This window comes from Syngnathus scovelli, chromosome 11 (genome assembly GCF_024217435.2).
Source record: "Syngnathus scovelli strain Florida chromosome 11, RoL_Ssco_1.2, whole genome shotgun sequence".
Classification (NCBI taxonomy): Eukaryota; Metazoa; Chordata; class Actinopteri; order Syngnathiformes; family Syngnathidae; genus Syngnathus; species Syngnathus scovelli.
The window spans coordinates 12,961,179-12,988,805 of NC_090857.1; the positions used below are offsets into that span (position 1 = coordinate 12,961,179).

At 46.0% G+C, this 27,627-nt stretch overlaps 1 protein-coding gene across 13 annotated transcripts in view; it reads right to left on the reverse strand.

Annotated features, from left to right (window-relative positions):
• ptprt (protein tyrosine phosphatase receptor type T) overlaps positions 1–27,627 on the reverse strand; it is a 126,012-nt gene that overhangs the window by 84,631 nt on the left and 13,754 nt on the right. For all 13 annotated transcript variants that reach the window (XR_007484675.1, XR_007484674.2, XM_068652463.1 and 10 more), the window contains exons 3-7: positions 21,490–21,650; positions 21,318–21,428; positions 20,651–20,732; positions 20,118–20,233; positions 18,252–18,426 (exon numbers count right to left, since the gene is read on the reverse strand). Coding sequence is in view for 11 of the 13 variants with exons in the window: in XM_068652463.1 (XP_068508564.1) it covers positions 18,252–18,426; positions 20,118–20,233; positions 20,651–20,732; positions 21,318–21,428; positions 21,490–21,650 (645 nt within the window). In the remaining 2 variants the exon portion in view is untranslated. The remainder of the gene's footprint in view (positions 1–18,251; positions 18,427–20,117; positions 20,234–20,650; positions 20,733–21,317; positions 21,429–21,489; positions 21,651–27,627) is intronic.

The window sequence follows — 27,627 nt, forward strand, 5'->3', positions numbered from 1 at the left end:
CGCATATTCCACCTCCTCGCGACTTTCCCCCTCGTACAATGGCACGGTCCGCCCGATAGCACGCTAGCCGCTCCAGATGCACGGCAGAGTCCGGAATGTTGTCACTCAACCAGGTCTCGGTGAACACGAGCACACAGCAGTTCCGCACCGTCCGGTTCGTAGACCTCAGCAGGCGAACGTAATCCATTTTGTTGTCCAGCGATCGAACATTCGCCAGAAGAATGGAGGGCACCGCCGGTCGTGCTGGGTTGGCCGCCAGCCTGGCCCGGACGCCTCCGCGCTTGCCCCTCTTCTGCCTCCTCGCACACCGTTTCCGACGGCTCCCAACCGGGGGAGGAACAGCGGGTGAGGTCGGCGACGTTTCAGGACGTTATGTCCTTCCTGTTTGGAAACCTACTCGATCATGTACACTTGCCCAATTGTTTCTTTCTCAATGAAAGGCACGGCTAAACTCGAGAAGGGCGCGGATCTCAGCCACACTTGCTGCGTGTGTCTGGGGTGCGCCCTTCTGCGCAGAAGAAAACGCTAAGCCAAAGAGACCTACCGCCTCTGAGATTGATTTCTGATAAATGTTGTCAACCCAACATTTTTGGGGGCTCGTCCGGGATTTCCTGAAAATCTGCTCGCTGATCCGAGGAGTGTTGAAGACGCCGAATCCGTGCACGGCAGAGGTCACAGGACGCCTGAAGGAAAGCCCTGGGGAACAATGTTCATCCACCAGGCCGACGTCCGATTCAGCACCTCTCGGCAGCGATGATTGACGGAATCTTCAAAAGAAATCTCTCAGAGACTCGGTGAGACCTCTTCGTTGGCCGCGTGGTTGGGGTATTTTAGTCCCCAGAAAAAGGGTACCCGGGTAAGGACGGCGGAGTCCTTGTTGTGAATTCCAAGTGATAGGAATTCGGTCTACAGATGGAACTTGTAGACGGAAATACACCTCGTTGTGTTAAGAAAATTCCGCAGTGTGAATGTGTGTGAATGGTAGCATGTATCACTCGCTATTGTGCTGCATGTAACATGGTGGGAAGAAATGGCGAATTTCTGTGGAATTCCTCACCAGAAAACTGGTCGAAGCAGGAATTACCACAGAAAGTTGTTATTGCACTAAAGAAACATTCCATCTTTAGAAATCCCTATGATTTAAATGTTGAACTAAATTGATTAAAATGGGGGGCCGTCAAAGTGTTACTGACAATGTATCAGGGGATGAGAAGTATACGTTAAATAAGTTACCAAACTTGAGGCCGCAAGTATGATTGTCAGACAATGAAGCCATGAAAGGCCACTAATGTGAGAAAAAATAAATAAAAATAGTAAAACCAAAACATCAAATAGAGGAAGACGTTTGCGCAGCATTGTTTGTTGATGTTGTTTGTGCACTGTGTTTTTCAAAGTCAAAGTCAAAGTCAGCTTTATTGTCAATTTCTCCACATGCCAAAGACACACAAAGAAACCGAAATTTCGTTCCCCCCTATCCCACGGTGACAAGACATGGCTCACAACAGACAAACAAGTAAACAAGTATAACAAAAGTGTGCTGAATAAATAATGAATAAATAACACAACAATAAATAAATAAATAAGAGGAGCAGAAAAAAAAGGAGCAAGTGCGCGTACAGCAGACATTCCTGAAAATAGCGCAACAGTGCCGCACGCTACGCAGAAGGGGGTAGCGAGTTCAGGGCCCTAACAGCCTGGAGAAAGAAGCTGTTGGCGAGTCTGGTGGTGCGGGAGCGCAGGCTCCTGTACCTCTTCCCAGAGGGCAGAAGGTCAAACAAAGAGTGAGCCGGGTGACTCACATCTCTGGCAATCGAGGTTGCCTTGCGGGCGAGATGGGAGGTGTAAATGTCCTTCAGGGAGGGGAGCGAAGCACCAATAATCTTACCAGCCGTATTCACTATGCGCTGCAGGGCCTTCAAGTTCTGTTCAGTGCAGTTACCACCCCAGACAGCGATGCAACTGGTGAGGACGCTCTCAATGGTGCCACGGTAGAATGTAGACAAGACTGCCTGAGGAGCACATGCACGCCTGAGCTTCCGCAGGAAGTACAGGCGGCGCTGAGCTTTCTTTGCCAGTGACGAGGTGTTTGCGGACCAGGAGAGGTCCTCACTGATGTGCACCCCCAGGAACTTGGTGCAGCTCACCCTCTCCACCACAGCACCGTCAATGATCAGCGGCAGGTGTGTTGTGTGACCCTTCCGGAAGTCAACAATGATTTCCTTGGTCTTATTAACGTTCAGCAGGAGGTTGTTGTTCCTGCACCACGTGGTCAGAAGGTCAACTTCCGACCTATACCGAGTCTCGTCGCCATTCGTGATGAGACCCACCAGAGTCGTGTCGTCAGCAAACTTCACTATGCGGTTGTCGCTGTAGGTCGCAGTGCAGTCATGCGTCAGCAGGATGAAGAGCAATGGACTGAGCACGCAGCCCTGGGGGGCCCCCGTGCTCAGCGTGATGCTGGCGGAGATTTTGTCGCCAACACGCACCACCTGAGGCCTCTGACAGAGGAAGTCCAGTATCCAGTTGCAGAGGGAGGTACTGAGGCCCAGCTCGTCGAGTTTGCGGATGAGTCGCTGCGGCACAATGGTGTTGAAGGCAGAGCTGAAGTCCACAAACAGCAACCTCACATATGAGTCCTTTCTCTCCAGGTGGGTGAGGGCCGAGTGGAGGGCAGAGCAGATGGCATCCTCAGAGGACCGCTTGGCACGGTACGCAAACTGGAAAGGGTCAATGGTGGGGGGGGGAGAACGGACTTGATGTGCTCCATGACCAGCCGCGCAAAGCACTTCATGATGATGGGCGTCAGTGCCACAGGGCGGTAGTCATTGAAGCAGGACGGTGCAGGTTTCTTCGGCACAGGAACGATGGTGGCAGCCTTGAAACACGAGGGGACGATGGCCTGCTGCAGGGAAACGTTAAAGATGTCCGTGAAGACACCCGACAGCTCCCCAGCGCAGTCCTTCAGCGCTCGACCCGGGATGTTGTCAGGGCCCGCCGCCTTACGGGTGTCAATAGCGGCAAGCGCCCTCCTCACACCGTCGGCAGAGAGGTATACTCCTCTATGTCCGTCCAATCGTTGTAGGTGGCTGCCTGCTTAAACAAGTCAAGTATACTGACTCTGTTACCTCTTACATCACGAAATGCATCGATGATGTGACTTGCTCGAAATCCGTCGCCACTCGCGCGAACTGGAAGCCGTGGCTGACGGGGGCTGTCCTCAGACTGTTGAGGGCCAGGGACAAGGCTTTCAGAGCGGGGGATGAGGCTGGCTTGAGGACAGCGAGGGCCGACCTGTCCCGAGGCATCAAAGAAGCGAAGAAGGCGTTCTCGTGCAAGGTCTCCACCCACTTCAAGGACAGCAAGGACGCACGTAGCCTTTGGCGGGGCATTCAGACCATCACGGACTACAAGCCCGCGCCGAGGAGCTGTGAGGGCGATGTCCGTCTGCTGAACGATCTGAACCGCTTCTTTGCTCGCTTCGACGCCCAGAACAGCACTTGCCCGCTGAAGACCACTCCCCCCCCACACGAGCAGCCCCTGCACCTCTCTGCCGACGGTGTGAGGAGGGCGCTTGCCGCTATTGACACCCGTAAGGCGGCGGGCCCTGACAACATCCCGGGTCGAGCGCTGAAGGACTGCGCTGGGGAGCTGTCGGGTGTCTTCACGGACATCTTTAACGTTTCCCTGCAGCAGGCCATCGTACCCTCGTGTTTCAAGGCTGCCACCATCGTTCCTGTGCCGAAGAAACCTGCACCGTCCTGCTTCAATGACTACCGCCCTGTGGCACTGACGCCCATCATCATGAAGTGCTTTGAGCGGCTGGTCATGGAGCACATCAAGTCCGTTCTCCCCCCCACCATTGACCCTTTCCAGTTTGCGTACCGTGCCAAGCGGTCCTCTGAGGATGCCATCTGCTCTGCCCTCCACTCGGCCCTCACCCACCTGGAGAGAAAGGACTCATATGTGAGGTTGCTGTTTGTGGACTTCAGCTCTGCCTTCAACACCATTGTGCCGCAGCGACTCATCTGCAAACTCGACGAGCTGGGCCTCAGTACCTCCCTCTGCAACTGGATACTGGACTTCCTCTGTCAGAGGCCTCAGGTGGTGCGTGTTGGCGACAAAATCTCCGCCAGCATCACGCTGAGCACGGGGGCCCCCCAGGGCTGCGTGCTCAGTCCATTGCTCTTCACCCTGCTGACGCATGACTGCACTGCGACCTACAGCGACAACCGCATAGTGAAGTTTGCTGACGACACGACTCTGGTGGGTCTCATCACGAAGGGCGACGAGACTCGGTACAGGTCGGAAGTTGACCTTCTGACCACGTGGTGCAGGGACAACAACCTCCTGCTGAACGTCAATAAGACCAAGGAAATCATTGTTGACTTCCGGAAGGGTCACACAACACACCTGCCGCTGATCATCGACGGTGCTGTGGTGGAAAGGGTGAGCTGCACCAAGTTCCTGGGGTTGCACATCAGTGAGGACCTCTCCTGGTCCGCAAACACCTCGTCACTGGCAAAGAAAGCTCAGCATGTGCTCCTCAGGCAGTCCTGTCTACATTCTACCATGGCACCATTGAGAGTGTCCTCACCAGTTGCATCGCTGTCTGGGGTGGTAACTGCACTGAACAGAACTTGAAGGCCCTGCAGCGCATAGTGAATATGGCTGGTAAGATTATTGGTGCTTCGCTCCCCTCCCTGAAGGACATTTACACCTCCCATCTCGCCCGCAAGGCAACCTCGATTGCCAGAGATGTGAGTCACCCGGCTCACTCTTTGTTTGACCTTCTGCCCTCTGGGAAGAGGTACAGGAGCCTGCGCTCCCGCACCACCAGACTCGCCAACAGCTTCTTTCTCCAGGCTGTTAGGGCCCTGAACTCGCTACCCCCTTCTGCGTAGCGTGTGGCACTGTTGCGCTATTTTCGGGAATGTCTGCTGTACGCGCACTTGCTCCTTTTTTTTTTTTTTCTGCTCCTCTTATTTATTTATTTATTGTTGTGTTATTTATTCATTATTTATTCAGCACGCTTTTGGTATACTTGTTTACTTGTTTGTCTGTTGTGAGCCATGTCTTGTCACCGTGGGATAGGGGGGAACGAAATTTCTCGCATGTGGAGAAATTGACAATAAAGCTGACTTTGACTTTAGTGTGCAAGGAAAGTTACTAGACTGGGGTCTATTCGATTTGCACTGCAAGAAAAAAAAAGGAGACATTGAAACTGGAAAATGCAATTTTTGGAGAAATTGGGGTAAAGGCAGGCGAAAAAGATGAATAAATACTTAGGAGATGCAACAGAATGATGTTCGAGCAGAATTGAATCAGTTGAAACATGTAGAACTTAGAGGTGAAATATGAATTTTGTAAAATTTTGCAGAAATTTTAATCAATCTTTTATTGGCCAAGTTTGAGCATGCCATACAAAGAAGTAATAATTTAACGTGAAAATATGAATTTTTTAATTTTGCAATTTCGGGAATGTTTAAAGACGTTCCCAGTGTGATTTGAATGGGCTGAATGATGTGAATTTCAAACTGGGACAATGTAAAGGTGAAATGTAGAATTTGCCTTTAAGAATGAGTGGAAGGAAAATTGCCCTAAATTTGCAATTTTTGTGGAAATGAAAAGCTTATGGAATTAATTGAATGCAAACATATTTTGAGTGAATTTTTGGAATATGTCAAAATCGGAATGAGTGGGTTGTTTTACCAAGAACCTTGAGGTAGGACAGATTCAAATGAGGACTGTGAATTAAAAATGATGTAGTATGACTGTGTGGACAGCTTGAAGAGAGCTTGAGGAGAGTGAGAACAGTGCATGCGTGCGTGCCTGTGTGTGTGCGCGTGTGTGAGATGCAAATGAGCAGGAATGAATGACAAGATACAGCTTGACTGGTTGACGTTGTTGGAGACTACTATGTGAAAAGTAGTAGAACAACTTTGAAGAAAGAGTGATTTTGAACATATTTAATGCTAAGAAAAGAAAATAGGGCTTATTTCACAGTGGTTGACTGATTATCATGAATTGAATGGCTCGTTTTACGCTTTCATCTAAAAGTCAAGTCAAGTTTATTTGTATAGCCCTAAATCACAAACCGTCTCAAAGGGCTTCAAGTAGACAAAAATTCAAGTTTTCGTCTGCAATGATGATAATTGCTTTTGAAACAAAGGAAGTGCAAGGATGAGATTCCTTTCTCCTCATGCAGCATTTAGGCCAGAGAGGAAGTGAAGTCAAGTAACAGAAGTTAGGATGGGTAAAACCCAGAAGTAAGCTATCTTGGTTTACTCTCAGCGAAAGGGAGAGCAGGGAACAGGTTATATTAGACACACCACAACCTGTCACGAAGAACAACTGATGTTTTTTTTTCTGTCATTACTGCAGAGCTTGGGCTCCATGCTATGCTGAAATTGCTAAGCCACTAACAGGAGTGGCTCATGGACAGCCGTTAGCAGTCAAAGATACATTCGCGTGGACACCAAAAGTAGAAGAAGGATTGACAAGATTGAAAATGATATTAGTTCAAACAACAAAGGGTGTGATAATGGATAAGGTGTTATTGACGATGTCAATAATAAAACTGTTTTGCCAAAACGACTTTTAAGGCAACGCCTGTTGTGTCACTTATGTGACAACAGGGGGGAGATGAGTTATTAGTTACCTATTAGTTACCTTTGGTTTAGATTCTTGCAAAAAAACATTTAAGCATGTCCTGTTTGTGTGAAACATGATCCACACAGGAACCTAAAAGAAACTCTATATGGAAATTCGAAGATTCGAATAGTGGAGCCTAACAGGAACATGGAAAAAGTGAACAGCTGAGAAATGGCATTCGATGTAGTGGCAGTGAATTATAAATTCAGGACAGTTCAGTAATATCTGTAAAGAGAGCATAACACCATTAATACTGATTTCAAAATAGAGATGATACTAGGCAAAATTTGGAAACTTTATCAGAAATTGAAAGCTCAAATCAGGAAAGGTGGAAAGGTAATGGAGAGAATGGCATAAAATCAAAGTTAGGAAAACAAAAGATAGATAGTAGCCTGAAAATAGGAGGAGCTTCTGGAAATTACAGTATAATTGAGAGAAATCACAGTTAAGGCTTGCAATTTAAGTTTAGGGTAATCTGTCAATTTAAAATGGTTCAAATGAGGTCCATCACAATACATCCGAGCGCTCATGAAGGAAAGGCGCTGTCCTTCTCAGGTAGATTAGATTATTGATAATAGTAGAATTTGAAGTTTGATTAACAGAAGGCACTATGGAATTTATGTCAAATTGGAAGATGATATTTAAGTTTGGTATCCCAGTCTGTCTTTTTCAGTATCCATCAGTGACTCTGAAACTCGATCCCGAGACTCCACCGACAGCTGAGAACATCAAGAAAAATGGTGCATGGCTCTAAGGCACCTTTGACCTTTGCAAGAGCAAAGGACTATATTTGTGCTTGGGGGGAGCACAACGCCCTGGAGGAGAACGAAGGAATTCACAAGATGAGAATGGACTCAGTTGAAAATGGACTCATCCAAGAGTGAGGGATGAGTTGACTCTGAGACTACAACCGAAGATAACAACCTGACAATGAGGTGCGGCAAAAGACACACGACACCTGAAAGATGCATCAAGCTGCTTGTCAAAGACAAGAGAGCAATCAGAATTATAGCAGCCGTAATTTTAACTCCATGACTGCAACTGCGCTATCTGAGTTACTGTCGCCGGCAACCGCCATGTTTCCCGCGTACAGTGGCTCTATCGATAATCTTACAAATGAATTCAATGCGACATTATTAAAAGCCATCGACTCTGTGGCACCGCTACGTCTGAAAACTCGCCGTAGATGGCCAACTCCGTGGTTCACAGATGAAACACGTACGTTTAAACAATTATGTAGAAAGCATGAGCGCAGATGGCGTTTAACCAAACTTGAGGTTTTCCATCAGGCATGGAAGGACAGCCTCCTGAAATATAAAGATGCGCTTATTTTAGCAAAAACTCGTTATTTTTCGCAAGTCATTAATCTTAATAAAAATAATCCTAAATACTTATTTGATACAGTGGCAAAGCTAACTCTGCGCCAGCCGACCCCCGATAGCTCCTTCCACTCAGCTGACGAGTTTATGAAATTTTTTGCTCAAAAGATTGAGTCCATTAGGGACGAGATCAAGAATACCATGCCAATCGCTCCCCCGGTTACTTGCGCTGGGGATCATGCAATAACCCTCTCAAATTTTAAAAGCGTGTCCCTTGAAATGCTTACAAAATTGGTTAGTACGGCTAAACAAACAACATGTTTACTCGACCCGCTTCCAGCCAAACTACTTAAAGAATTATTTCCAATTTTAGGACCGTCCATCTTAAATATAATCAATCTGTCTGTTTCCTCTGGGATAGTGCCAATGGCCTTTAAAACCGCTATTATTAAACCACTACTTAAGCGAGCAAATCTTGACCCGGACTGTCTCAGTAATTATAGGCCAGTTTCAAACCTCCCATTCATAGCAAAACTTCTCGAAAAAGTAGTAGCACAGCAGCTTATTGATTACATGGTCGATAATAATCGATATGACTCTTTTCAGTCTGGTTTTAGAGCCAATCATTCTACAGAGACAGCACTTGCTAAAGTGACTAATGATCTCCTCATAGCTATGGATTCAAATACGTCGTCTGTATTGTTACTACTTGATCTTAGTGCTGCCTTTGACACTGTAGACTTCGATATTCTATTAGGGCGTCTTAAAAGTTGTGTTGGTATCTCAGGGTCAGCACTAAGCTGGTTCAATTCCTATCTATCAGGCAGGACGCACCGAGTGGTCCATGGTAATACGTCCTCTGAGCTTTATAATGTTACTTGTGGTGTCCCACAGGGATCGGTACTCGGACCGATTTTATTTAATATTTATATGATTCCGCTTGGGGGCATAATACGTAAATATAATATTAGTTTTCAATGCTACGCGGATGACACCCAATTATATATGCCGTTATCGATGACAGATCCACAGGACTGCTGTAATCTCGAGGCGTGCCTTGCGGAGATTAAACAATGGATGTCTCTCAACTTCCTTCGTCTTAACCCGGATAAAACTGAGATGTTGATAATTGGTCCTACTCGTTATCAACATTTATTTAAGGAAACCACTATAACTATAGATAACCGTACTATCACTCAGAGTGATACGGTAACTAATCTCGGGGTAATATTTGACCAAACGCTCTCCTTTCAAAAACACATTAAGAATATAACCAGGATTGCGTTTTTTCACCTTCGTAATATTGCTAAGATTCGTCCTATCCTCTCGACTGGGGATGCGGAAACTATTATACATGCGTTCGTCGTCGCGCCTGGACTACTGTAATGTATTATTCTCTGGTCTTCCTAAATCCAGTATTAAAAGTCTACAGTTAGTGCAAAATGCCGCTGCGAGGCTGCTCTCACAGTCAAGAAAATTTGATCACATTACCCCAATATTAGCCGAATTACATTGGCTCCCGGTCCATTTAAGATGTGACTTCAAGGTTCTTCTACTAACCTATAAAGCACTGCATGGCTTAGCGCCTTCATATCTCGTCGACCTAGTCGTTCCTTATGTTCCGTCTCGTAACCTTCGTTCGCAAAACGCTAGTCTTTTAGTTATACCGAGGGCCAAGAAAATGTCTGCAGGGTCTAGAGCATTCTCTATTCGGGCTCCAGAGCTTTGGAATGCCCTACCAATGGATATTAGAACTACTACCTCAGTAGAAACATTTAAGACACGTTTAAAGACACATTTCTATGAGATGGCCTTTAACTAACTTGTGATGGCCGATTTGGCCGGAGTTTGTTCTGTTCTCTCTGCCCACCTCCTCCCCGGCTGGGGAGGGGGTTAGGTGGCTCAAAAGCGGATAGCGGCTGGCTGGATTCTCGGGGACCAGTTCGGGATGGGGGAGCTGCGGCTCGGCCCCCTTGAGGACACTGCCAGGACAATCGAGGACACCTCCGACATCCATTTTTTTTTCATTGATTTTCATATTATGTATTACTTGTGTACTCTCTGCATCCATTATAACCTGGTGATCCTGAAAGGGGGATCCTTCCATCTGTGGTCCCTTCTCAAGGTTTCTCATTTTCCCCTGGTAGGGTTTTTTTGAGTTTTTCCTTGCCCTTTTGGGAGCTTATGATCAGGGGATGCTTTGAGAATAATTGTCAATTTTGGCTATGTGAAGCCCTTTGAGACTGTTTGTGATTTAGGGCTATACAAATAAACTTGACTTGACTTGACTTGACTGCTGAGACGTTATCAAACTTGGTGGAGCTTGGGTCAGAGTGGATGGAAGCTTGCTTGGGCACTGAGTTTGACACAACTGAGGAGTCTTGCTAAAAGATAAATAAATAAATAAATAAATAAATAAATAAGGAACAAATTGTGTAGTGTTACGAAGAAAGAAAAAGATTATAATCAGAGGATAAATTTGGATGAAACAGATAGGCTAAAATTGTAAGAAATAAGAGTAGAATCACATTTAGCCCATCCAGCTTAACAATTAGACATTTAGTCATTAACAGTTTGGAGAAGGGAAAATAGGGCATTAGGATCTACTAGGATGCAGTCAAAAGGTGATTAGATTGTTCAGTGGAGGTAATTAATAAAGTAGAAGTTAATCACACCTCACAGGGAAATTCTGGTGTCAAAACAAAAAGTCTGATGAGATCAAGGAATAACAGCCATGAAAACTTTTGACAGTTAAGAATAACACTGTATAAGACTCACACCAAGTGACAGTGAACGCGATGACAAATGTGATAGGACTCGGAAAACAAATGCCTTAACATGGCAAAGTGAAAATAATGCAGACGAGTAGACTGTTGGAGGAAGACTTTTGAGTATCTTTACCCAGGTGCTCGATCAAAACGATGGATTAGGACAAGATTATTTAAGGACCTACTGAGGCTGTTTCTTTCCCCATGCTCACCCATGAACATGCTCAGCAGTACAAATGACTGAATTTTTAGGCATTTAATTGGCAATTTTACGGTAAAGGTCCGGTACGAATGTACGAAATATTCACTTGGGAAGAACATCCAGAAATGAAGGGTTTACCGTTAATATTCGCTGATTGCCTGTTCACTTACACATACTAAATTTGTTTGTTGTTGTATGAGTGATAGATGCAAATGGATTGGCGCTTGTGTGGTTAGGAATATGTGTGTGTGTGTGTGTGTGTGTGTGTGTGTGTGTGTGTGTGTGTGTGTGTGTGTGTGTGTGTGTGTGTGTGTGTGTGTGTGTGTGTGTGTGTGTGTGTGTGTGTGTGTGTGTGTGTGTGTGTGTGTTGAGGGCAGTATGAAAGGCCAAAGTATTTTGGAGTTGGTATGAAAGGGTCACAGTTGAGGGTAAGATTCCTCTCACCTGAGACGGGAACACCCAAGCATGATGACTAAAAGGCACCATGAACAACAAAAATAGTTCATGGAGAAGGCCGCAACACGGATGGACAAGACAGGACTGATATCGAACACTAGGACGATGGACATATGACATGACGAACCTGGACTCACCCGACAAGGTGACAGACTATGTAGATGACAACCATACATATGGAACATAAGCTTGCTTGTGGCAAGTGCGAGCTTGGCTTTGTTTCTGTGTGTCACTTGACTTATTGCAGCATCAACCGCCAGCCGAGGAGCAGATTGCTGGTTGTTTTATAACTTGTATTACTTTTGCAGGCTGTCGATTGCAGTCTTGGAAAGTTTATGTTGAATTCACGTGAAAATGTTAACCCTAACCCTTTTGATTTTTATGATGATTGATGATTTTCAGGACGGAATTCCCGTGCGCCATGATTCATTGTGTGTCTATTTTCATTTAGTAGATACTCGATGCCTGTGTAGTTTTGTGAGTACAAGTGTCCGTTGTTGGTATTGCCGAGTGTGAGGTGCACAGTCAATTTTCAGGAACTTGGGGATGACGATCCTGGATGAGTGCAAGGTTCGACAGGACTGGCTGCAAGACATATGATGATGTGGTAGGACATTTGCCGGTTCCTTTTTGGATGCCTAATGACACATTGGGTGAATGTGTCGAAGGGGGGTGGGGTTACGTTTGAATGAGTAAGTAGATACATATAAAATTTAATTGTGACATTCAATGCTTTTTCGGATTCACTTGTTTTGGAGGCTTTAACAGGATGTGTCAGAATTCAACAGGCAGCAGTCACAGGAGAAATCGTGCAAGACTGACAGCACGATGAGAAATAAGGGAGATAATTCATAACTCCCGAGCGCGGCACCGCTGCTGCTCACTGCTCCCCTCTCCCCCAGGGGATGGATTAAAATCACATGGGGATGGGTTAAATGCAGAGGACAAATTTCACCACACCCAGATGTGTGTGTGACGATGATCATTGGGACTTTTAACTTTAACTCCTGGGGGGGGGGGTGTTGTTGTTTGTTTGTTTGTTTGTTTGTTTGTTTGTTTGTTTGTTTGTTTGTTTGTTTGTTTGTTTGTTTGTTTTAGGTTCACGCGGGCCTCTGGATCATAGGAGTAGATGCAGGGACGCTCGGAGGTTCTATTGAACACTCCGATGAGACGACGACCACCAATCATCCCCGTGCCCCGATCAACCCCAAAGGAGAAGAATTGTTTGCTGACGACTGGTTATGGAGATGTCGATTACTAGGGAACTCCTGGACGCTGACCGGGGCCTGGGAAGAGACTCTGAGGACGGTGAAGTGGACATAAAGATCTTGGATGGACAGCAGGCCCTGGGCAGTCATCCCAGAGCAATTCACTACTGAACATTCAGTGGACTGGACTTTGCATCGACAGACACATACATATGCAAGGGGGGCAAAACTAAGAGCATTTCAACTTTGCAGTATGCTGTGATATTGTGTCAATATTATGTCCTTCATTACTTTATCAAATGACCACATGCGGCATTATTTTAATTTGTCACATGACTAAAAGGTTGACATCAGCGTCTGCTGTCCAGAATATCATGTTGGCCCAGCGTGAACAAGATGAGTGGGACCGCCTTGCGTAAATCGCCTACCTGTCTATTGTTTCTTGACGATCCAGAACAAAATACATTTCATTATAACGAACATAGACAAAGCCGGATGAAGGGCTGTAGTTCTGCTAAACTCTGGAATGTAAATTTTCATGCTTTTTGATGGTACTATACTATATTATGTAGGCATCTGCTCATTTATAAACATATGTAGTTATTAGGTGATCTTTTTTTTCCATGAATTCCAATGTTAAAACAGGAGGGAATGTTGGAAATAATATACTTTTATCATTGGAATCTATGTATCTACTTTTGTGTGCAAGATTCTCCGCAGTATGTGACCATCAGGCCTTGTGATAATGACTTGGGGGCATATGGCCGGCTAATGACTGGAGTCATTAGCCGCGCTATACAATAAGCCCCATAGTTAGCTAGACATGTACAGATCTTGAGATTGTCATGGGATGGCTGAAGCAGACAAAGGTCTTATTTAAGTTGAGGTAATGAGATATAATTATGTCCTTCCTGTTTGGAAACCTACTCGATCATGTACACTTGCCCAATTGTTTCTTTCTCAATAAAAAGCACGGCTAAACTCGAGAAGGGCGCGGATCTCAGCCACACTTGCTGCGTTATTCTGGGGTGCGCCCTTCTGCGCAGAAGAAAACGCTAAGCCAAAGAGACCTACCGCCTCTGAGATTGATTTCAGATAAATGTTGTCAACCCAACACTTTGACTGGGGGGGATGATTTGAGAGGGGAGCGCCTTGAGTCACAAGCCTCGCCATGGGAAAAAAAGAGAAGAGCATGCGCTTCCATGTCAAAGCCGCCGTGCCGTCTCACTCAGACAAGCTCCTCTGCAGGCGTGTTTGAGAAACAAGAAAAGTCAAGAAAGGTCAATGCCACTTTGAATCCCGAGCCCAAAGCCCAAGTTGGCCTTGAAAGCCCAACCTCGGGCCGCCTGGGCCGATGGATGAGTTGGTAGCTGGCTCGACAGGTCGCAACTTTTCACCCTCTGCTCCTCTTGCTCAGTCGTGCTGGCTCGGCGCTTCACACCTGCTCATGCATTACTTATATTGCTCCTCAGAAATTCCCTAACGTGTCCTCCATCTTGCACACGGGCGAGATGCGCACATGAAAGAAAAGGAAGGAAGGCCATGCACGGAATATCAAGCACGCTGCAGACTTTAGCGCTTCCTGAGCTGGAAAGGAGGACGCTTGGGCATATGGATGTGGACGGATTGACGGCAAGCAAGCAAAAGCACTTCAAGAAACACTCTCTTGCCTCTTTTTCCTCACTTTTGCCCAGCTGGCGAAAGACGGCGTTGGGTGGCCCCATTTCTCAGCTGTTACCAACCATGGCAACGTGGGATTTGTCTCGGTGCGGACAGCCGCTCCGAGAAGTGCCTTCTCCTCGCGGGACGCTCACGATCCGGCTCGCGAACCAAGACACGTTTGCCCCCCTCGTGCTTACGCAGCTCCTGAGCCATTGTAAGCATTTAAACTTGTGCCTTTCACCTGTTTGGCATTTTTCAAGACATGGACGGCTACCACCTTGACCGACTGTTTCCATTCTCCGCTTGTGGCTGCTCTATGCGGCAGGAGGACTGCAAGCGGGCCGCCGAATCTATTGATTAGTGTTGCTATTTATTTTGCGGATGATGCATGTGGGCAAAGCAACACCGACGCGCATCCACACCTTGGAGCTTTAATGGCTAAGTTGTGCACGAAAGCCCAAATTGCTCTTTGGCGGCCGGCCTCGTTGGTCACGAGCGCCGCTGCGCCAGAGTCTCAAAGACAAACGACATGGCAGAGTTTGGGCGACAGAGGCGCCTCAGTTGCATTCGACTGGATCGTTGCACTTTCCCAACAACGCTTTTTAACGCTTTTTCCTTCATGAGAAAATCATGAATTCAAAAAAAAAAAATCAAGAAACACCTTACATGCTTTTTCTGTCTTTTGCTCAGTGCCGAGCAGATAACAACATCATCCAACGGTTGGAAAAATTCCACGCTTGGCCATGTCGCAAGGCGTGGGCTCTCCTTTCAAGTCCACATTTCAAGGTCATTTAAGGATGCAGCGCTTTGCCAGCAGGCAGACTTTGGCCACAACACTGCCCTTTTCACTCTTTGGATAAAAGTGATCATGCTCCAAACACACAAGGACCCCAATTTCCCATATGATTTCATCCCAACAAATGAAGTTGAACATCACAATATGAAAAACAATACACAAACGTTGCCAGAGGGATGACCCAGATTTAGCAACACGCACACACAAATGTGTGTGCGTGTGCGTGTGTGTGTGTGTGTGTGTGTGTGCGTGTGTGTGTGTGTGCGTGTGTGTGTGTGTGTGTGTGTGTGTGCGTGTGTGTGTGTGTGTGTGCATGTGTGTGCGTGTGCGTGCGTGTGTGTGTGTGTGTGCACGCGCACGAGCGATATTGTTCACTGATGGAATCATGAACCATCTCCCCCAGCATAACGATGCATGGCGAGCAACACCTGAGCTTCGCACACGCATGGTGCACGTGTGCGCCATGCTCACAAATGTCAATGACAGTTTGAGTCTCTAAAATCATCAGCACGTGACACGCTCACGGGTACACGTGTGTGCGCACCCGCACACGCACGCACGCACCCGCACCCGCACACGCACACACACACACACACAAATACACAATCCAGTTTGCCTCCATATGTCACCAACATCTTTTGTGGGCCCAAAAATGTTGAAGACGTCATTGAAAGCAAATGATGATGACTAGAAGACGGTCTGTCCATCTGTCTCACGGATGTACAGTAATCCCTCGCTACTTCGTGCTTCACCTATTGCGGCCTCGCTCTATCGCAGGTTTTTCGAAACAAATATTGCAGATAGATTCGGTGCATCGCGGAATTTAAAAAAAACTCACACATTCACATTGTCATACACAGGAATGAAGCACACAAGACAGGCAACAAGACAGGCGAGTGCACAGCTCCATCATCAGCGACCTCAGGCGTCACTTGGAGCGCGCAGCTTTGTCTGACCCATAGGATACTAATGGCCAATGGGAACATGTTGAGCTGTGTCCTTGCAGCTGATCGGCTTAGCAGTTCTAACTACAATTTATCTCAGCCTACCGCAATGTGTCAACATATCAGACTTGTGCTTCATCACGTTAGTCTTTTTTTACTTCAAGACTTTAGTGAAAATGTTTACAAAAGTGTTTAAGTAGTTAGTAAATAGATAAGAATGTCTCTGAAAGCCAGCTTGTCTGTAAAATGTTCACAAGTGTTTACTAAAACGTTAGTAAACAAGAATGTTTCTTAACTTTAAAATGTTTGCAAAAGTGTTTAAAAATGCAAAAAAAAGTGCTTAATAAACAATAAGATGTTTAAAACTACAATAAAGGTTAATAAAACTCTTGTGTGGATATATTGTAACAATATATTTACTATTCTATTTTCTTTATTTTCTTATTTATTTAAATGAATAAGAATATTTCTAAAACTCAGTTTGACTTTAAAATGTTTATAAAAGTGTTTAAAAATACCAAAAACTTTTAAAAGTACATAAAAGTGTTTCAAAATGAAATAAAAGTTCATAAAATCCTTGTGTGGATATTGTAATAATGTACAGTGGGGAGAACAAATATTTGATACACTGCTGATTTTTCAGGTTTTCCCACTTGCAAAGCATGTAGAAGTCGGTAATTTCTATCATAAGTACTCTTCAACTGTGAGTGATGGAATCTAAAACAAAATCCAGAAAATCACATTGTATGATTTTTAAATAATTAATTTCCATTTTACTGCATGAAATAAGTATTTGATACATCAGAAAAACGGAACTTAATATTTGGTGCAGAAACCTTTATTCGCAATTACATTAATGATTCAGAGGCGAAATGGGAGAAGGTCATGTGGTCTGATGAGACAAAAATTGGTTTTTAAACTTAAAAAGTTTAAACTTTTTGGTTTAAACTCCACTCGTCATGTTTGGAGGAAGAAGAATGATGAGTACAACCCCAAGATCACCATCCCAACTGTGAAGCATGGCGGTGGAAACATTCTTTGGGGATGCTTTTCTGCAAAGGGAACAGGGCGACTGCACCGTATTCAGGGAAGGATGGATGGGGTCATGTATCGTGAGATCTTGGCCAACAACCTCCGTCCCTCAGTCAGAGCATTGAAGATGGGTCGCGGCTGGGTCTTCCAGCATAACAATGACCCAAAACGCACAGCCAGAGAAACTGCGGAGTGGCTCCGTAGAAAACATCTCAAAGGTCATGGAGTGGCCTAGCCAGTCTCCAGACCTGAATCCAATATAGAATGTTTGGAGGGATCTTAAAGTCCGTGTGGCCCAGCGACAGCACCGAAACCTAAAGGCTCTGGAGGAGATCTATATGGAGGAGTGGGCCAAAATCCCTGCTGCAGTGTGTGCAAACCTGGTCAAGAGCTACATGGAACTGATCTCTGTAATTGCAAACAAAGGTTTCTGCACCAAATATTAAGTTCTGCTTTTCTGATGTATCAAATACTTATTTCATGCAATAAAATGGAAATTAATTATTTAAAAATCATACAATGTGATTTTCTGAATTTTTGTTTTAGATTCCATTACGCACAGTTGAAGAGTACCGTATTTTCCGCACTATTAGGCGCACTTAAAACCTTACAATTTACTCAAAAAAAACACCGTATACTGGCAGAGCGCCTTATATATGAATCAATTGATGAATTTGTTGATCCATACTGGTTGTACACAGCACCCTGCCAAAATGTTTCAATACGTTTTAGTACAACTAATAAATTACAAGGTCACATCGGCAACCGTGGTCAGGGGCCGTTACTGAATAGCTGTTGTACCCGCGAGGCTATTTTGTTTCAAAATAGGCTGTTCCGTTAATGTTTTTGAGTACGTTTACAGATCAATATCCAACGGAATCATAAATAAGCAGCACCAATGTGTTAAATCAGTCTTTAGACGGTTCCGATCACTTTTATGGGAGAGCGTTTGAGAAACGTGATTGTTTACAGGGGGCCGCCATGACACTTTGCTGAGGCTCATGGGAGTCTGCGAGCTGAGGCACATGGGAGTTTGCCGGTGGCTAATGCTATAGTGATACCTGCTATACGCACGAGGCTACTTCCTTTCAAAATAGGCTACTCCATTAATGTTTCGAGTAAATTTATGGATCGATATGGAAAGGAAACATAAGTAAGCAGTACCAATGAGTTAGATCGAACTTTAGTCGGTTCTGATCACTTTTACCGTTACCTTTGACGATGAGGTCGGCGTAGTTGGAGACTCCGGAGCCGCCGTCGGTGCGGATCACACAGCGGTAGTGGGCTTTGCCGAGCTGCGAGGTGTCGCCCACGCCCACGCTAGAGGAGAAGCGGCGGTGGTTGACCACCCGTGTCACCATGGGAGCCGTGTCCTTGCCGTTCCACTGCTGCAAGAGAGCCAGCGTTAGCCAGTGTTAGCCGGTTAGCCGACGTTAGCCAGTGTTACCGGTGACGCAAAACATTCTCCAAATAGTTTTGGGTTTTTTTCTCCAAAAAGTCGGCGCCGCTTTCCAGGCACTGTGCCGTCTGTCATCCTTTCGCACCAAATGCCTTGTACAGTGGAGCCTCGGTTTTCGACCACAATCCGTTTCAGAAGGCTGTTCGAATCATGTTTTCCCCTTACAAATAAAGGAAAACAAATGTAATCCGTTACAAGCAAAATAAAAACACCTTTTTAAAGCATTTTTTCATTTTTTTTTTCGATCGCGCAACTGCAATGCACCGCCGAACGCGCAACCGTAGCGCTTCAACGACCGCGCAACTGCACCGCGCTGGCCGCATTATTGTGACAGAGCCGTCGCTGAAATTCAGAAAATATTTTTAAAGTGCTGATGTACTTTCCAAAATTTAAGTGGACATCAGTGCGCAGGGAGCTTAATTGTGTCCGATCGCGCAACTGCAGCGCGCCGCCGACCGCGCAACTGCATCGCGCTGGTCGCATTATTGTAACAGAGCGGTCGCTAAAATTTTGAAACTATTTTTAAAGTCCTAATGGACTTACCAAAATTTAAGTGGATATCAGTGCGCAGGGAGCTTAATTTGGTCTGATAGCGCAACCGCAGCGCGCCGGGCGCTCACTGTCGCATTGCTTTAGGAGCGTCTTGGTGTTTTAGGATGGCTTTACTGCTCCCACATGCTTCATTTGGAGGCATGATTAGAGTTGATGCAATCCTCAGAGTGACGAGAACGTAATAACGAACGGAGTCAGTTGGCATGCGGGTCCTCTCGGCTCATCTCGCGAGGTTCGACAACCGAATTTCGCCCGACATCCGAAGCAAATAAATCTCGAATTTTTTGTTCGAATACCGATTTGTTCGAGAACCGGGACGTTCGAAAACCGAGGCTCCACTGTATTTGTATTTTATTCATTGTGCTTCGCCATTTTTTCGTCGTCACTTTGCTGCACTTCTTTTTCAGGCTTAAGAGTGATGCGTTCTTAAGTGATGCGCTGCCTTCGTCCATGCATCTTTCTCGGGCTTTTGTGGCAGACACGCTGGACGTGTTGCGCCTGCAGCCTACTACTGTGAGCTTTTTTTTCAGCTTTTGTGTGGACCACTGATGGGCCACTTGTGTGAGCTTTACCTTTAAACCTTTCAAAGTGCATTATAAATCAAATCTAGTATTATTATTCTTAAAGCGCTATCAGATCTTGTCCGTTTGCAGACCCCCACCCCAGCCCACCTCCATGGCGGATGTCATCAGCGGCGCACTTTGCATGCACACGGTTGGAGACGTCGGCACAAAGTGTTTCCTCGGCTCCGCTGTTCCGGCCGAGACCTCCGAGCGCACCGCGCGAAATCTTCTCTGCAATTAGCATGGATGAATAGCGCGCAGATTCGCTCGAGTGCTCTTTGCTCTTTCCAATGTACTGACTGTGGAGTGTTGCAGCCGAGCGCTTTGTTTACTTGCAGCTTTGGTTCTTGACATCCGATCGTTTTTTTCTGAGCCCACAGCTCGCCTCGCTCTTTGGCTGCCTTCGTGTGCCGCGTTTTCCTTTTTTTCTTCGCCTCCCGACTAAATCAGCAGCACGTTTGTGGACGATGACAAAGTACGAGCGCGTAGACATAGAGATACCCACCTGCAGCCAGAGTTTGTCACGCTGAGACCACTTGCCCCCCGCCGTACACTGGAAGGAAGCGTTTTGACCCACGTTGACTTCCACATTCTGAAGGCGCAGGAAGTGAGGCGCTTGCCCTGAACAAAAGCGCACAAACAAAATTGGCCAGCGTCAGCCAGCGACACCGGAAGTTACACGAGACGTGTGCGAAAAGACGATTGTCGTGCGACTATGGCGATATGACACGACGTTAAATTGTAGACGGAGCACATAGGAAAGGACATTGGAGGTGAACGGTCTTTAACTGAGATAGAGCACAAGGCGTGCATATCAAACGTTCAATATGCTGAAGGAGGACATCGGTATGCTAAAGCCGAGAAGTAAGATGAGAGTTCCCGGCGGAGCTCAAACATGGTGTCAATACGAGAGGCGCCCTCGCCATGCACCATTGTTATGCTACGCTGTGGTCCGTCTTGTCCAGGGTGAGCCACGCAGACACCATTTTGCTTCCTGGCCTTCCAAGTTCGGCAATTGGGACGCGCACGCTCACTTACGGCAGGGATGAGCCAGAACTCGGACGTCGTCGACGGCGATGACTCCCGGGTGGCCCCGGACGGAAACGGCCTCAAATATCACCTGGAGAGGAAGAGGACGAACGCAGATGAGAGGAAGGCGCACGTGCGCACGCATGCTTCCTGGTGATTTCCATGACAGCAAATGTGCGTACATGCGTGCAAGTAAATCTGAGATGGCCATTTCTCCTGCTTGTCATTGGACTTTGAGAGGCGTGCGCCGTCCAACTCAAAGCAAGCGGCCTGGTAGACGGCGGCTTGGCAGATGGTGGCTTGGCAAACGGCGGCTTGGCGGACGGCGACATGGCAGACGGCCGGCGAGCCTTCGCGAGGCCGACGGCAGACGATTCTTGCGCAATACGGGCGCATTTATAAGCTAGACTGTGTCGCGGTCTTTGCTTTTCAGTTTTGGCTTTGATTCCAGGACATGTGTACATGACTCGAGACAAAGAGCCAAAGCTTGGACTAGATTCAGCCGTCGCTGCATCGGACCGGGACTGGCCGAATGCTCGGCACCCTTCAGTGTCAGCCGAAGCATGGCACTGCACGGCGTGGCTTTCTTTCAAGTGCTCTTTGTCACAGGGCTTCGTTTGTCAACGAGTCAAAGCATGGCAACCTTTTTGCGAAGGTCGCATTGCGCCTGTGTCACCTGGTAGGAGTTGGGCCAGAAGGTGGAGATGGCGAGCTCGGCCTTGAGCCATCCATCGGTGACAGTGTCGCTGACGTTCCACACGGGGTTGCTCTGAGCGCCGCCGTAGACCTGAACAAACCGTTTGAGCGACTTGACAACTCCACGAGGCCTTCCCTTCACCTGAGGCGACCTGGATGTAGACGTTGAGGGCGCCGGGGCTGGCGCCGTCACGACCCGATATGGAGTAGAGGAAATCGATGCAGTGGGTGTCGTTTTCCTCCAGCATGGGCATGTGGAGACGAGCACGCTGACCCGACGCCCGGCCCGACGCGTTCACCGCCATTGCGCCACCTGACACAAAGGCACCGAGGCAGACAAAAACATGCTTCAAATTTGTTTAAAAGTACAACATCAAGCAGAAATGCTGCAGCGTTTAACTTGATGACAGTAGGAGAAAGTGTGACAGCGCAAATTTGCAATGCAGGAAGAACATTTTCTTTGTTTGGAATCAGGATGCAGTCAAGATTGTCAGGGTCATGGTCTTGCCCCCCCCCCAAACACACACACACACACACACACACACACACACACACACACACACACACACACACACACACACACACACACACACACACACACACACACCCCACACCTCCCCCGGGCAGGCAGCTGCCACATAAAGAAAGCTTCCGCTTGCTGTCGAGTACGTTTCAAGGTGTTTTACGAGCCTGGTCTGCTCTGTGGAACGCCGCCACGAGCCAGCACCAGATTTACACGCTACTCAAGTCGCGCCACATCCTCAATCACCGTGGGGTGGCTGCACGTGCACGTGTTGAGAAAAAATCTGAGTCAAGCCTTTGAAATGAAAGAGCCGTTAACAATTCAAAGAAATGCCGTCAAAAACAATACCATGAAGGAATTTGAAAACTTTTGAAAAATGGCCAAAAAGTCTCAAGGACCTGAAGCGCCACCAAACTGTCAACGTACAATTTGATCCTCAAAGAATGAAATACGTCAGTGTTGAGGGGCAAATTGTGCAAGAACAGTTTGGTGCTGCTATAGACCCATGCCTCCAAATGAACAGAAAGTCGACCATTTTGTTTTGAGGCAGTCGGTTTGTGGTACTACCACTCTCCCAGATGCTTGCTGATGACAAAACGGAGCAAGCAGCCACCTGCTGCTTCCCCCAACCCAAAGACCGCAAAGACAGAGACTTTTTTCTGGATGTGATTCTTTGAAGGAAGCAGGTCAAACTCTACGAAGTTTAGCAGCAGTGTTTTTTTTCTAACTTGAGCGGCAAGTGAGCGCCACCTTATACTTCTTTTTCATCTTCTTCACATTCTTGTTCTGCTCGAGAGTTGTAAAAGGTGTCTCTTTAGCACCCGCAGGACTTGACGGTTGCAAGATTTTGACTTTGTGCTGCCACTTGTGAAGCCAGCGCTGCACATGGATAATTTATGCGTCTCAATGCCGGCTGTCAGCAGACGAAAGAGAAAAGACAAAGGGGGGGAGAAAAAAAAAATCTTCAGCCGCCTGACGCAACAAAATCCAACATTTAAGAAAAACCAAAAGAGCACCGACCGTCCAAACCCTGAAGAAGAAAAAACGCGTCAGGAAAGAAAGCAAAAAAAAAAGAACAGAAAACCAAAATCAAAGGAAAGACATCCAACATCCGACAAGATGAGATCATTTGCATCAGCTTGAATGAAAGGATGCCAGCGCTAGCTGCTAACTATGGTGCCCATTGCTGATGTCCACAAAACGAGTCTTGTCTCGGACAGTTAAAAAATTTGTGTTTGTGTTCAATTCTTTGAGTCTTTGATGTTCCTCCGAAATTGCATGTTGGTGTCCTTGACATTTCCAATTGGTCTTTGACCCTCATCAAACGGTCACGTTCATATGTGAAAATCAAGCTGGCAACTGAGAATTGGTTTGGATGTTTCGAAAACAAAATGTCTTTTGGGTTTCTTGACAAACTTAACTGTCTTTGTTGTCAAAAATTTATTATGTCAATTGACAATCGAGGTCTGGAATGTTTTTCATTTGCTAATGAGTGTCGAGTTCATTGCCGACTCAAAATTGTCTTTGATGTTTCAAAACATAACCGTGACTTGATGGCTTGATTGACGTTAGATTGACAACTCTGGAAAAAAAAATTCTTGGGTCAATGTGTTGCTGAATTGTTTTAAAAGTTTAAAAAAGGCATAGTTGTAGTCAACACAAGCTGGACTTGGATGAATGCCCATGATGTCTTTGATGTTTGTCAAAAGCCGTACGTTGGCTAGGTTGCCTCGAATGTTGGCAAAGGCAGAAAAATGACTTTTGGGATGATCCGGCCGCCATCAAAGGCTGGACGCGGGCTCGGGATGGCGTAATGAGGACCCGCGCTGCGTCCCCATCTGCAAATGGAGGAGGAGGGCCAAGAAAAGAAGCATGAAATGGAGACGGGGAAATAATTCGCCAGAGTTATCTGGGGCCCGTGGGGAGCCATTACTCCAGCCCCGGCCGGCTTTTCTACGCCGGCTGCTTCTTAACGAGGCTCGCCCTGACAGATGCTCGGCCACTGCTTCTTGCTTTGCTTTTTTGAACCCGTCTGAGATAAATACAGTGAGCCAAGCTACTGTTGCGTTTTGTTCAAGATGTCCGTCGTTGAGCAAGGAAAACAAAGATGTGGAGTAATAGTTGGTTCTTTATTTGCAAGATCTTGGGTTGTTTTACGGCAGTCAGTACACAATGCACTTCAGCAGATGAAACAACCCAAGATCTTGCAACTAAAGAACCAACTATTACTACACATCTTTGTTTTCCTTGCTCAACGACGGGCATCTTGAACAAAACGCAACAATAGGTGACCCCGATGTGATGTCCAGTTGATCGGTTTTAAGACTTCCGAGGGGGAGACCTTTTTCTGCGGTCTGGAGGCCTGGGGCCCCACCTTTAGAAGGTAAGAAGGCTTTTTCCTTCATAATATGTGGCCTCCACACTGTAGAAGATTTGTCTTTCTCGACCCAAAATTTGATACTTTAATGATTTATGTGGAGGTGGTTGTTTCTTTATGGTTTTCTTTTTTATTGTGTTAAAACTTTCGAAGTGGAATCCAGGGTTTTCTTTTTTATTGTGTTAAAACTTCCGAGGTGGAATCTGGGGTTTTCTTTTTTATTGTGTTAAACCGTCCGAGGAGGAATCCGGGTTTTCTTTTTTATTGTGTTAAAACTTCCGAGGTGGAATCCGGGGTTTTCTTTTTCTTTTGTGTTAAAACTTCAGAGGTGGAAACCGGGGTTTTCTTTTTTATTGTGTTAAAACTTCTGAGGTGGAATCCGGGGTTTTCCTTTTTTTTTTTTTTTTTTTTATTGTGTTAAAACCTCCGAGGTGGAATCCGGGGTTTTCTTTTATGCTTCATTTGTGAGTGTTTTTGTGCTGTTGTGCTCGTTTATTGTCTTTATTGTGGCGGGCTGGTGATAGGGCCCTGTTGGCTCTGTTGCTATAAAGCAGATATAGGGCGTTGGCCCTTGACTGTCTGGTTGTAATATTGTTGAAGTTGTCTATACATAATTGTTACTGTTGTTGTTATTACTGTTATATATTATTAATAGTGCTAATTCAGATTAATTATGAAAATGCAAGGTGAATTTGATCACGGGAAAAGATTGGTTTGATTTGTAAGCACTCCCATTCGCAGATAACTGAGTGCTGCTGTTGCGATTCAAGTGGAAAATCTTCCGCCAAAAGAGCGTGATGAAAAACGAAAAGAAATTACTGATTGGATAAAGAACTTTCAAAGATCTGGACACTTCCCTACTGATGATCACAAAACATTGTTACAAAAAACTGAAGCAAAATTGGTTATCAGATTGGAAGAATTGACTGCTGTTCTTATGTGTTTGTGCGTGATGTCTGTGAAATTTTAATGTCAGTCTGTTGTCGTCCCCGTGTGTGTTTGTGTGCGCGTGTGAAGAAGTTGGGGATCCCCATGTGTGTGTTTATTTGAATGAGTGATTGGAGGTAGGCAGAACAGCATGGCTCCAATGGAGGGATGTTGGTCTACGGTTTGAGCAGGGGAGACTGATGAGTGTGCATGCGCTCCTCCCGGGGCGTGTGGCCGCGGGGCGGGGCCTGGTCTCTGCGCGCGGTCGTATGCTGTGCGCACACAGGTGGGGGCCGGCGGCATGATTGCTACAGGGGTGGCCAACCTGTGACGTATCGATGTTGCAATGCGGGCCCTCCCTCGTTCAGGTGGGGCTGTGGCTGCGCGCGGGGCGGAGTGTGCCCGCTCCAGGGGCTGTGTGGGGGTGGTGGCGAGTGAGACTAAGACAGGATGATGGAAGAATGAATGATGACGGGCAAAGAATTCATACACGACATTGACTATTGAAACAGCCACCCAGAGAAATGAACGTTTAACTGCTTGCCAACAGGTGTGAAAGAAGCATGCTTGGACTAATCATTGCAATACTATTTGTAACGCCCTCATGATATATACTGTATATGTATATATTTTATAATGCGGTATAGTAATAATTTCCTAAAGAAGGTTAGATAGGCTTTTGCAACAATAATTTATGAGAGGAAGGGAGGAATCAGATAAGAGCTCCAACTCTGGCTGGGAGTTCAAGGAATATTCTGGAGCTAGACAAAGATCTGAGCTGGAGCAAGGGGGGGGTCTACTCGTGAATTGCAGCACAAATCCAATTGATCTATCATATTGCATATGATATCTGGCAATATTAGGCAGTCAAGAATTAAAAATAACAAAGTAAGACTACATTTGGAACACAGACGCAAGATGAGTTAATTGAATAGAAAACCGTCAGCTAAAATGTAGCTTGAAAACAGAATGAGTTTGCAGGACTTACAGTATACAAAAGAGATCAATGTCACTAGGTGAATTTGATAAACAAAAGTTACTTGGGAATGAATGGCAACGAAATTTGTAGACACTCTTATGAGTTTGGTGTCCCAGTCTGTCTCTCCCAGAGCCCTGGAACTTGATCCCAAAACTCCACTTGCAGCCTTGACCAACAAGATAACGGTCCTTGGCTTTGAGCATTGCAAGAACAAAGAAGGACTGTTTTTGTGCTTGGGGGGTAGGCAAGCACTATTTTCCGGAGGAAAAACATCATCCTCAGAGATGAGTACAGCTATTGAGAGGTGGAGTAACTCACAAGATGAAAATGGACATTTTGGAAAATTGACTCAACCAAGAGTGTTGGACAGGTTGGCTCTGAGACAACAACTAAAGCAGAACTTGAGACAATGAGGTTGAAGAAATGGGCTCGAAATACAAAAAGTCCTGCCTAGGTACAAAAACATAACTTTATGATCTGATATGTATTTCTGTGCACTTTGAAATAACAAATGTTTTTTGATACATTGCCTGAATAGCTCAATGACCCTTAAGGAACTTTTTAATGCATGCCTGATGATTTTCTGAATCACGGACACTGCCGAAATTGTTTAAAAATGTTCAGTACTTGATTATATTTTATGTTTTGATTAATGCTAGATGCCAGTTTTGGATTACTACTGAACGTTCTGGACAGAGGGAAGTGTTTTGCCTAACAATGAAAAGATATGTATCAAAAGATAGTGTAAAAGTGATGAGTAAGAACTTTGCATAGTCAGGGAACATTAACAAATTGATGATGTCACAGCCAAAAGTTCACATAATTCCGTACAAAATGAAAAAATTGAAAGAATGATGAACGGGCGGTGTGCGACAGTGGGCGAAGTGGATGTATGTGCAAGAATGGTTTACAGGAAGGACACTTGGAGATAAAACCGGTAGAGGTGCCAGAGGAAGACCGGCAGGAGGAAAACAACCAAGAACCCGGCCAAGGCCGAAAGACGGGATGGAAAACAACAGCCCCCACACACACCGAATCGCCCATAATCAGCACCCACCCCCACAGAACCAGCTCTCACCGAACCAGCACCCACTCCCATGGAATCAAGCTCTCCTGCGAACTTTCCACACCCCCTGACTCATCACCCATCAAACTCGGCCCACACTGCCATGTGCAACTGAATATAAGCTGACCAAAGAACCTTGAACGTTGCCTTTTCTGAATGGAGACTGTCTGCTCTTGAGCATTGTTGCATGAAAGGTACAGCGCTGTATTGTACTTTCCTGAAAACAGAGCTTTCTTAACAAGAATTGTGATTGAATTCAACCAACCTGTGTAAGTCTAAATTTTGTTTCGGTGTCTTAGCCTTTTCCTAAAACTGAAGAAATAAAACGAGCACACAGTGAGTAAATTAGATAACAGGTGATTGGCTATGGCTTTGGCCGTGAGGCGCGGATAGCGCGCTTCCCAAATTGTGGACCAAA